Source organism: Oncorhynchus gorbuscha, linkage group LG16 (genome assembly GCF_021184085.1).
Source record: "Oncorhynchus gorbuscha isolate QuinsamMale2020 ecotype Even-year linkage group LG16, OgorEven_v1.0, whole genome shotgun sequence".
NCBI lineage: Eukaryota > Metazoa > Chordata > Actinopteri > Salmoniformes > Salmonidae > Oncorhynchus > Oncorhynchus gorbuscha.
The window spans coordinates 55,034,249-55,046,886 of NC_060188.1; the positions used below are offsets into that span (position 1 = coordinate 55,034,249).

Genomic DNA, 12,638 nt, shown 5'->3' on the forward strand with positions numbered 1-12,638 from the left:
CTTGAAAAGATTCACGACAGGCCTGATGGAAACCAGGAATTATTGGTAAAAAAATTATCGACAAAACAAAATACGCAAGGGTGGATAATTATTTTGTCTTTGAAATGGATTATTATGCGACAATTTTGGTAGAAACGCCTTTATGTGCAAATACTGATATAATTACCATCATATCGAAGTAAACGTGGAGTAGCGCGATGACACGTTACTTTGTAGGACTACCATCATGACTTGGAAAAGCATTGAGTTTATGGGTAGATGAAATAAGTTATGATGAACTTCAAATTGTGGTTAAGTGCATGATGATCATTCACATTTCCTGAACGCTGGTGACATGATGATCATTCACATTTCCTGAACGCTGGTGACATGATGATCATTCACATTTCCTGAACGCTGGTGACATGATGATTGGTGCTTGGCTGCCAATTATCAGGTCCAATGATCTTGCTCTTATTGATATCTCATCAAATAACCTACCCTGTCCACTTCACCAGCGAACTCTTGTCTAGAGAGAAACCGTTTTTATGACAAATCCATCGGTAGAGTTGAAAATGCAATACGAACACATTGTTCTTCTGTTTTTTGTATTCAGTACATGGGAATTAAGTGGGAATTAAGCGCAAAAGTGTTTATGTGCACCAGTCATCACCTTTTTATCCGTAACAAGTCAGTTTGATGGAAACACACCTCTGGTAGGAAAATGTGCATAATGTTTTTATGCATATTTTAGAATAGTCAGGTCGCCAATTGGATGGAAACCTAGCTATTTGGGCATATCTTAACTTCCACTTAAATGGAATTTTCACCTAGTCTCACCTAGTTGACGTTAATGCATAATAAAGTGACAATTGTACTTGTGGAAGTGGTTATAGGCTCTATATTGATGCTCTTCCCTCCCTTCTCTGCAGTGGACTGAGAGACAGAGTCAGTATTCTGGTGGACGGCTCACTCATCATCAGCGGTGTGAAGCCTGAAGATGCTGGGAGATTCACCTGTAGCCCCAGCAACAGCCTGGGCCAGCCCCCATCCGCCTGGGCCCAGGTCACAGTGCAATGTGAGTGTCTGGCCCTATCCTCTACAGTCAACCCCTACCCCTTATGTACTTGTGTTCATTAGAACACACAGAGCTACTGGGTGTACACTACAGCAAGATCCATCCTAACGAACATACCTAATTCTGCTCATCAGCCATACAAAGGACATTGGCTGATCCTAGATCTGTACCTATAAGAGCAACTTGAACCTGCAGCTGTGCTGTCGAGCGGTCCCACTGCAACTAAGTACACTCAGTCCTGCTGATGCTGTTCTCTACCTAATCTACTTAATGAGTGTTATACTTTACCTACCCACTCTAATGAGCCGCAAAGAGAGCTTGGGATTATAAAATATAAAAGTTTCCTGCATTTTTACACAATCCAATATGCCGTCTCGAATTTAGAACAAAAAGTAAGCAAAAATGCCCAAAGTCATCAAGCTAGGTAAGAGATCATTATTAAATGTGTTTAAGTGATTAATAAGACTGAAGTAGATCAAAGGTAATTCAATAATAAATATTGTTGCACCTTTAACCAATAGCCTAACAAAATAACAACTCTTGAAAAAACACAAAGACTTTTGATTGTTGATTAAGACGTCCTCTATATCAAATTTCAGCCTGACCGACCATCCAGCTCGAGCCGCCTGCATGTCCGACCCCCAGCAGTCTAGTCAATAACTCAACTCTCTCCGGACACAATTTCCTTCCCAGTTCACATATTTAAGTTTTTTTTTTCATTCACAAGGGAAAGGTTTGGAAACACAAAACAAAAGAGAAACCACATACACCTCAAATATACATTAACAAACAGAAACAGCAAATCCTTCTTATAATTAATATCATAGGACTAATAGTACTGTAGAGCACTTTTTACTTGCACACAATAAAGCTGCCCCGTCCTGTCCTTAGGGGTCCACCACCCTGCAGCAGAGCCCTGTTAGGTTCTCATTTCTCAGAGTAAATAACTCGCAGACACTAGAGAAGCTTAACCAAGTTTAATTCTTCCCAAAGGGTCGTTACAGCTGTAATTCAGAAAACACAAAATATTCACACAAACACTGATATTTAACCCTTTCTCCTAGGCTGAGTCTCCTCCTCCACAACTGAACATCCAATGCATCTCTGTTGCTAGACAGAACCTAAGTGATACCTGTTCTTCCTCACTTCATCTAACCTGACTTCTACCCCAAAGTGCTCACTCCTCCCCAACTCAAGGCTGTCATGGTTATTGATACAAGACTGTTTCCTCTCCTCCCAGAGGATCCCTAATGGCTAACAATAACATATCCCGACAATGTAAACGTTATACATTACCCAGTCTCCCTCAGTGGCGTTGTTAGTTTCCTAGATCTCCACCCAACACATTCCAAAGCCATTAACTTCTGACATAAAACCCGGTCTTTTTCACTCCTTATATTCTATGCTTTTGATCTATCATGTATTTAATATCTCAATGTTCAAAGTTTAGCCTGAATCCGACAGTCCCTCCTCTTGAACAATAGCGTCCTAATGTTCAATTTATATGAACTTGGAAATTACTTCTAAATGGACAAACAAGGATAATAAAACATGAAATTTAAAAATGAACAAACAATGATGACAAACATTCAACGTGAGGTTTACAAACTCAGAGACTTATGGCCTCTGTACTATCGTCACATCATACACACTTTTATTTCCATCTCTCATCACATAACAAAATGCCATTCCAGATGAATCTGCTGTCTTGTTCCATGTCAGATGGAACACTTTTAGTTTCTCCACTTTCTCCTTCTGGTTCCTAAGAGAGTGGTAGCATAAGACTTGGAGAGCAACAAAAAGACACATAAAACATAACAGTATTAACAATGTGATAAGCTATGCATAATTATATATGCATGACAACCCAAAGTTTGAAAACATGACAATTCCCACTCTGTGTTAGCCTGACTATTTCTTCAGGATACTTTTCTGTTGAGGTTGGCAAAAATGAATGCTCTAAAAAAGCTTCCTCATGCTTTCACCCAGTCTTCCCCGTCAGACTACAGGATCCATGAGGTGTTCCCAAGCCATGTCATTCTCACTTTATCCATCTTTCTCCATAGCCACCAGATATATAGTTGAAGTTGGACGTTTACATACACCTTAGCCAAATACATTTAAACTCAGTTTTCACAATTCCTGACATTTAATCCAAGAAAAACGTTCCTGTTTTAGGTCAGTTAGGATCACCACTTTATTTTAAGAATGTGAAATGTCAAAATAATAGTAGAGAGAATGATTTATTTATTTCAGCTTTTATTTCTTTCATCACATTCCCAGTGGGTCAGAAGTTTACATACACTCAATTAGTATTTGGTAGCATTGCCTTTAAATTGTTTGACTTGGGTCAAACATTTTGGGAAGCCTTCCACAAGCTTCCCACAATAAGTTGTGTGAATTTTGGCCCATTCCTTCTGACAGAGCTGGTGTAACCGAGTCGGGTTTGTAGGCCTCCTTGCTCGCACACGCTTTTTCAGTTTTGCCCACAAATTTACTATGGGATTGAGGTCAGGGCTTTGTGATGGCCCCTCCAATACCTTGACTTTGTTGTCCTTAAGCCATTTTTTTACACCTTTGGAAGTATGCTTGGGGTCATTGTCCATTTGGAAGACCCATTTGCGACCAAGCTTTAACTTCCCGACTGATGTCTTGATGTTGCTTCAATATATCCACATAATTTTCCTCCCTCATGATGCCATCTATTTTGTGAAGTGCACCAGTCCCTCCTGCAGCAAAGCACCCCCACAACATGATGCTGCCACCCCCTGGCTTCATGGTTGGGTTGGTGTACTTCGGCTTGCAAGACTCCCCCTTTTTCCTCCAAACATAACGATGGTCATTTTGACCAAACAGTTCTATTTTTTTTCAACAGACCAGAGGACATTTCTCCAAAAAGTATGATCTTTGTCCCCATGTGCAGTTGCAAACCATAGTCTGGCTTTTTTATGGCAGGTTTAGGAGCAGTGGTTTCTTCCTTGATGTGCGGCCTTTCAGATTATGTCCATGTAGGACTCGTCTTACTGTGGATATAGATACTTTTGTACCTGTTTCCTCCAGCATCTTCACAAGGTCCTTTGCAGTTGTTCTGGGATTGATTTGCACTTTTCGCACCAAAGTACGTTCATCTCTAGGAGACAGAATGCGTCTCCTTCCTGAGAGGTATGACGGCTGTGTGGTCCCATGGTGTTTATACTTGCGTACTATTGTTTGTATAGATGAACTTGGTACCTTCAGGCGTTTGGAAATTGCTCCCAATGATGATCCAGACTTGTGGAGGTCTACAATTTATTTTGATTTTCCCATGATGTTAAGCAAAGAGGCACTGAGTTTGAAGGTAGGCCTTGAAATACATCTACAGGTACATCTCCAATTAACTCAAATGATGTCAATTAGCCTATCAGAGGCTTCTAAAGCCATTACATCATTTTCTGGAATTTTCCAAGCTGTTTAAAGGCACAGTCAGCTTAGTGTATGTAAACTTCTGACCCACTGGAATTGTGATACAATACATTATATGTGAAATAATCTGTCTGTAAACAATTGTTGAAAAAATTACTTGTGTCATGCACAAAGTGGATGTCCTTACCGACTTGCCAAAACTGTAGTCTGTTAACAAGAAACTGGTGGAGGGGTTGAAGAATGCGTTTTAATGACCCCAACCTAAGTGTATGTAAACTTCCGACTTCAACTGTACATCAGCCATATTCTGCCCCCCCCCCCCTATTATTCCCAGTTTAAGTTATGCCGCTGGCCGACACCATTCAAGCCATTAAGGGTTTGGAACTTTAAGTCCAATTATCTCAGAATCATCTTTTTGCAGATAGAACCTTATTGTCAGTCCCAAGCTATCAACAAGTCAAAGACAATTTTCCATCTTACTGTATGTACATTTGATGTAAGCTAATGCCTTTTGAATCTGAATACAGGAAATATGGCACTATATCTGGCCATGGTATAGAATAAGTTAGATAGAAACCCTCTCTCTCTATCCACTGCACTGTGTAATTGATTGGAGGTTACATTGGACTCCAAGCCAATTCCAGACCTCCCAAGCTCGGCCAAGCGGGCATATTAGCCCCAACCCTGATCCATCCAACCACTACACACACTCTGTGTCTCTTAACCCCAACACATGCACACCAATGCTGGGAACCGTGCGGGTTAGAATTGAAACGGTGACCTTGAAGTCACTCTTCTTCCAGGTCACTCGAGTCACTTTCACATTCAGCAATATTCTCCATGCATGATACGCTCTATTTAGTTTTCGGTCACACTGGCATTGATTAATCAATATTATTCACAGCCCGCCTTTCATTTATGAGTCGTGACTTTCAAGTACGCCAGCCTCGTCATTCCCCTGAGGTAAATCAGCCATATTGTATTCCAAATGAATGGAGGCAGGGATGAGCGTTGAGCACCAGTAATATCCATCCACTGGCGAGAAATGTGGCCCTGCGTCTGCGGGTAGTGATGACTCGTTTGGGTAGCCAAGGCAACAGACATTTTGCATTCCCCCACTCTCTCCTCATCTACGGCTCCAAATTGGATATTTATTTTCTCATGCGCCTGAGGAAGGGCAGGAGGGGCAGGCAGCACCAGTCAGGAGGGAGGGTAGCGAGCATTACATCATCGCTTTCAGAGACCAGACACTTTTTTTGACACAGGCTGCGGAGAGAGAGGGAGCTTTTTTCTCTCAAGTAGCGACCGATTTCCCAAAGCAAGTCACTACCCGAGCCAGAATGCAGAGAGGCAGAGACATTTCTAGCTAGCCAATGCTGTTCTATTTTTAGAATTTGAATGATATTCTTGTTTTCTGCCTGCCACTGAGGTCTTTTGACAGCTAACGGACTGCTGAGCGATTGACAATTAGGGCTGCGTAGTAGGTGTATAGTGTGATTATAGTAGGTTTATAGTGTGATTATAGTAGGTGTATAGTGTGATTATAGTAGGTGCATAGTGTGATTATAGTAGGTGCATAGTGTGATTATAGTAGGTGCATAGTGTGATTATAGTAGGTGCATAGTGTGATTATAGTAGGTGTATAGTGTGATTATGGTAGGTGTATAGTGTGATTATAGTAGGTGTATAGTGTGATTATAGTAGGTGCATAGTGTGATTATAGTAGGTGCATAGTGTGATTATAGTAGGTGCATAGTGTGATTATAGTAGGTGCATAGTGTGATTATAGTAGGTGCATAGTGTGATTATAGTAGGTGCATAGTGTGATTATAGTAGGTGCATAGTGTGATTATAGTAGGTGTATAGTGTGACTTTCTGGTTTCTGGGGGCGTGGTGATGTACAGCCGCTAGTGAAAGTCTACACACCCCTTTCTCAGGTTTATCGTTTTGCTGCCTTAAAATTACATCTAAAAAGGAATTAAACCATTTTTTTAAAAACAATGTCTAGATTGCATACGTCTTCACACCCCAGAGTACATTTTTGGTGGAAGTACCTTTGACAGCCATTACAGCTGTGATTTTTTTTTAACAAGATTCTACCAACTTTGCACAACTCTTATGGCTACAAATATGCATTGTTTTTGTCAAAATTCCTCAAGCTCAATAATGTAACGTCGTTCGTCTGTTGAAGAAAGAGAGTCGGACCGAAATGCAGCGTGTTGGTTACTCATGACTTTAATGAAGAAAACGCGGTACATGAAATAACTGATACTAAATACAAAAACAACAAAACGGAACGTGAAACTTATTACAGCCTATCTGGTGACCACAACACAGAGACAGGAACAATCACCCATGAAATACAAAGCGAAAGTCAGGCTGCCTAAATACGGTTCCCAATCAGAGACAACGAGATCACCTGACTCTGGTTGAGAATCGCTTCAGGCAACCAAGCCTATACAACACCCCTAATCAGCCGCGATCCTAAATACTACAAACCCCAATACGAAAAACATATAAACCCCTGGCCTACCCAAACATATAACAAAAACACAAAATACAATGACCAAGGCGTGACAGAACCCCCCCCCCCTCCCCCCTAAGGTGCGGACTCCCGGACGCACCTCAAACCATAGGGAGGGTCCGGGTGGGCGTCTGTCCATGGTGGCGGCTCCGGCTCGGGACGTGGACCCCACTCCATTAATGTCCTTGTTCCTCCCCTTCGCGTCCTGGGATAATAAACCCTCTCCGCCGACCATGGCCTAATAGTCCTCACCCAGATCCCCACATAACTGAGGAGCAGCTCGTGACTGAGGGGCATCTCGGGACTGAGGGGCATCTCGGGACTGAGAGGAAGCCCAGGCAGGTAGTAGGCTCCGGTAAATCCTTGCTGGCTGGCGGAACTGGAAGATTCACGTTGACAAGCAGATCTGGAAGATTCTGGTTGTCTGGCAGATCTGGAAGAGACTGGTTGTCTGGCAGATCTGGAAGAGACTGGTTGTCTGGCAGATCTGGAAGAGACTGGTTGTCTGGCAGATCTGGAAGAGACTGGTTGTCTGGCAGATCTGGAAGAGACTGGTTGTCTGGCAGATCTGGAAGAGACTGGTTGTCTGGCGGCGCTGGGCTGACTGGCGGCGCTGGGCAGACTGGGAGCACTGGCGGCGCTGGGCAGACTGGGAGCACTGGCGGCGCTGGGCAGACGGGAGACTCCGACAGCGCAGGAGAGGAGGAAAGCGCTGGCTGCGCTGAACAGGCGAGGCGCACTGGAGGCCTGGTGCGTGGTGCTGGAACTGGTGGTACTGGATCGAGGACACGCACAGGAAGCCTGGTGCGTTGAGCTGCTACCGGAGGACTGGTGTGTGGAGGTGGCTCTGGATAGACCGGACCGTGCAGGCGCACTGGAGCTCTTGAGCACCGAGCCTGCCCAAGCTTACCTGGCTCGATGCCCACTCTAGCCCGGCCAATAGGAATGGCTGGTATGTGCCGCACCTGGCTCTGCACCCGCACTGGAAACACCGTGCGCTCCATAGCATAACACGGTGCCTGCCCGGTCTCTCTAGCCCAACGGTGAGCACAGGGAGTTTGTGCAGGTCTCCTACCTGGCATAACCATACTCCCTTCTAGCCTCCCCCCAATACTTTTTTTGGGCTGCTTTTCCAACCGCGTCGCCGTGCTGCCTCCTCATACCAGCGCCTCTCTGCTTTATCCGCTTCTATTTCTTCCTTGGGACAGCAATATTCTCCAGGCTGAGCCCAGGGTCCTTTACCGTCTAATTCCTCCTCCCATGTCCAATTCTCCAAGTGGTGCAGCCTCTCCCACTGCAACTGCTCTTCACGATTAACAGGGAGAGTTGGCTCAGGTCTGAACCCTGACTCAGCCACTCTCTCTCTGCGCCCTCCCCCAATAAATAATTGGGGGTTACTTTCGGTTTTCGCTCTGGTTGTCTGGCAGATCTGGAAGAGACTGGTTGTCTGGCAGATCTGGAAGAGAATGGTTGTCTGGCAGATCTGGAAGAGACTGGTTGTCTGGCGGCGCTGGGCTTGACTGGCCGCGCTGGGCAGACTGGGAGCACTGGCGGCGCTGGGCAGACTGGGAGCACTGGCGGAGCTGGGCAGACTGGCGGCACTGGGCAGACGGGAGACTCCGGGAACGCAGGAGAGGAGAAAGGCTCTGGCTACGCTAAACAGGCGGGAGACTCCGACAGCGCAGGAGAGGAGAAATACAAAATACAATGACCAAGGCGTGACAAATAAACTTGTTTGGGAATCATTGATAGACAGTAGTACACTTCAGTGCATTCAGAAAGTATTTAGTATTTCAGCTTTACTCTAAAATGTATTAAATACATTTTTTCCCTCATCAATCTAGACACAATACCCCATAATGACAAAGCAAAAACAGGTTTTTATACATTTTTGTAAATGTATTACAAATAAAAAACAGATAGTATTCTCAGACCCTTTGCTATGAGACTCGAAATTGAGCTCAGGTGCATCCTGTTTCCATTGACCATCCTTGAGATGTTTCTACAACTTGATTGGAGTCCACCTGTGTAAGTCGCTCTGGATAAGAGCGTCTGCTAAATGACTTAAATGTAAATGTAAATGGTAAGTTCAATTGATTGGAAATTATTTGGAAAGGCACACACCTGTCTATATAAGGTCCCACAGTTGACAGTGCATGTCAGAGCAAAAACCAATCCATGAGGTCGAAGGATTTGTCCGTAGAGCTCAGAGAAAAGACTGTCGAGGCACAGATCTGGGGAAGGGTTTTTCCGTAGCAGGGAGACGAGTCAGGATTGAGGGAAAGATGAACGGAGCAACGTGCACAGACATCTTCTATGAAAACCTGTTCCAGAGCGCTCAGGACCTCAGACTTGGGTGAAGGTTCACCTGCCAACAGGACAACGACCCTAAGCACAAAGCCAAGACAACACAGGAGTGGCTTCGGGACAAGTCTCTGAATGTCCTTGAGTGGCCCAGCCAGAGCTCGGACTTGAACCCGATCAAACATGTCTGAAGACACCTGCAAATAGCTGTGCAGCGATGCTCCCCATCCAACCTGAGAGCTTGAGAGGATCTGCAGAGACAAATGGGAAAAACTCCCCAAATACAGGTGTGCCAAGCTTGTGAAGTCATACCTATGAAGACTTGAGGTTGTAATCTGAATACATATGTGGTTTTTGTGATATTTCCACAAAAACCTGTTTTTGCCTTGTTATTGTGGAGTATTGTGTGTAGATTGATGAGGGGGAAAAAACTATTTCATCCATTTTAGAATAAGGCTGTAACTTAACAACATGTGGAAAAAGTCAAGGTGTCTGAATATTTTCCGAATGCACTGTATACTGCATAGGCACTGCATTGTCTGAGTTACCCAGACACTCTTTCACTCTCTGTCTCTTCCTCCTCTCTCCGTATTTATTCCGATCATCTCATCATCTTATGCCTTTCTGAAGCCAAATTGTCAACTCCATCTCTTTCTCTCTCTCCCCTTCCATTGTGCCTGTTCTCACTCATCCCCCTCCCTCTTCCTTTCTCTTCTTCCATCTCTCTCAGGTGTATCCCCCCCATCACTGTGCCCTCTCTGGGTTGGTTGGGCTGCAGGCTACCATGCTTCCATACCTGCCCCAGGAGAGCATCCACACACAACCCTTATATGCCACCACACACTCACACAAAATTAGATCAGCGCGACCGTGACCGGTTGTTTCTGTACTGTGTGCGTGTGTGACAGGCGCTGCAAGAGTGAGGGAAAGGGAGCGCAAAAGAGGGAGGAGGGGGAGAGGTGACATCATTCTCTGTGGAAACCCTTTCCTCTGCAGTGACGTCAGCTACAGACGGTCGGTGGGATAGACAGCGTGGGCGATAGCGGCCCCACTAGTCCACTGATTGCAGTACAACTTTTCCTGTTTCAATTTCAGTCCCCTTCTCTTCTTCCCTTTCACTGGTGAATTACGCATAATAATCAGCTTTGGTACATGGGGTAAAGCGAGACCAGACATAAAATAAAGATGTGTTGATATGTGCATGTTAGAGAAAGTGTGTATGCGAGCTATAGTGAGCCTGGCACTACCCCACCTCCTCTATAAATAGACTGTGGCACTTCGCCAAAGATTAAGATGTTGAGAGGGATTCTTCTCCAAACCGCTCCTTTCCAAGCAGCACCGGCCTCCTGCAGCCATTATCACCTGGCTCTGACTATATAACAAAGTCTGAATCTGTCCTTTATTATTCACATCAGACATGACACACTGAGACCTGTCTGCTTAAAAGGTTAGACAGCACAGAGGAAATTAATGGGGAGTGCAGACAAGTTTGTTGGTTTGTGCCATTCATTGTGGTGTAATGTAAGGTCCAGTGGCAAATCTGTCATCTCTACCACATAGTGACACTGAACAAGATACCATGGACACTCTCACAGAATACACTACTGAGCCAAATCAAGTTGGACTGAGCTGACCTGCTTACACATCCACCAATTTGTGAAAATATGTGGCAAAAAAATATGCAAGCCAGCACAGTTTTCTTCGGGTTGGCAAGACATCGTGCAAACACCTCTTTGAAACAACCTACTTTGACCTTACTTCGCTAAGCAGCCCTACTATTCTAATGCTTCCGAGCTTGTTCAAAGTTATTGGCTAGGGCATTGACTTTAGTGTCTTTCCTCTCGTCTATCCGTGCTGCCAGATAAAGTTATATCAGCCGTGACTCCACTCAGCCGCGGACGCCTCTGTCTGAATACTGAAGAGGTCATCCTGCTCTATACTCATTTGAATCCACACAATGCCATTCTATATATTTGTCTAGGATTCTCCTTCCTTGGAAAATGAATTGACATACTCAAAACATATTTCTCTGTTTACTTGTCAGTGTTTACCCATCCACTCCAAACACACACATAACCTCCACAGCTACTGCTCTCAGACCAGCTGCTACCGAAGCACAGTTTATCATGTAATGATAGCCCGTGCTCATAAAACCTGTTATTTCCCCTGTCTCCTGCTGCAGTACTGGTCCCGTAATCCCTACCAATGTTACTCCACCATAAAGATATTTATCTCGTGGCCTGGGCGATCTAGCTAGCGGTTAGTGCCGCTGTCTACACCTTGTACAAAACTTTTTCCATAATAGACCAGATGAATCCAGGTGAAAGCTATGATCCCTTATTGATGTCACCTGTTAAATCCACTTCAATCAGTGTAGATGAAGGGGAGGAGACACGTTACAGAAAGATTTTTAAGCCTTGAGACAATTGAGACATAGATTGTGTGTGTGGCATACACAGGGTGGGCAATGGGCAAGACAAAAGATTTAAGTGTCTTTGAACAGGGTTTGGTAGTAGGTGCCAGATGCACCGGTTTGTGTCAAGAACTGCAATGCTGCTTGGTTTTCCACACTCAACAGTTTCCTGTGTGTAACAAGAATGGTCCACCACCCAAAGGACATCCAGCCAACTTGACACAACTGTGAGAAGCATTGGAGTCAACATGGGCCATCATCCCTGTGGAATGCTTTGGACACCTTGTAGAGTCCATGCCCTGACGAATTGAGGCTGTTCTGAGGGCAAAAGCGGGTGCAGCTCAATATTAGGAAGGTTTTCCTAATGTGTTGTACTCTCAGTGTATATTTGCCCATGTTGGTTTGGTTTCGAATCCAGCCCACTGCCTTTGCGACAAACTCTCTACCTTTCCCACCATCTGTCCTTTGTCCAATAAATACAGAAATAAATACAATACAAATTAACTGTATTTCTCTCTCTCGCCCCAGACCCTGCCCGTGTCAAAGACATGCCACCTGCCATCTATGTGGCCATTGGCCTGCCAGGCTTCATCCGTTGCCCTGTAGACGCCAACCCGCCTGTCACGCTGGTCAAGTGGACAAAAGATGGCAACCCCCTCCGGATAGAGAAGGTGAATCAAGGGTTATATTCATTAGAACACACTGTAGCTAAATGTTTTGCAATGGAAAACGAAAATGTGCATTTTGTTATTGGACATGCTCAGGAAGCCCCTCCCGGTTTAAGTCCCTTTTCTTATGCCTAATGAATATCACCCATAATGTTCAGAGATAAATGTATTGTGTAAAACCGATATGGTTGTCTGTTAGGTAGGAATAGGGAATGGTATCAGCTCTATTTGTTCTATTTCTATCGGCAATGTTCAGAACGTTTGACATCA

At 44.5% G+C, this 12,638-nt stretch overlaps 1 protein-coding gene across 3 annotated transcripts in view; it reads left to right on the top strand.

Moving 5' to 3' along the window:
- igsf9bb (immunoglobulin superfamily, member 9Bb) overlaps positions 1–12,638 on the top strand; it is a 195,939-nt gene that overhangs the window by 127,470 nt on the left and 55,831 nt on the right. For all 3 annotated transcript variants that reach the window (XM_046307239.1, XM_046307240.1, XM_046307241.1), the window contains exons 7-8: positions 912–1,057; positions 12,229–12,371. In XM_046307239.1, the coding sequence (XP_046163195.1) occupies positions 912–1,057; positions 12,229–12,371 (289 nt within the window). The remainder of the gene's footprint in view (positions 1–911; positions 1,058–12,228; positions 12,372–12,638) is intronic.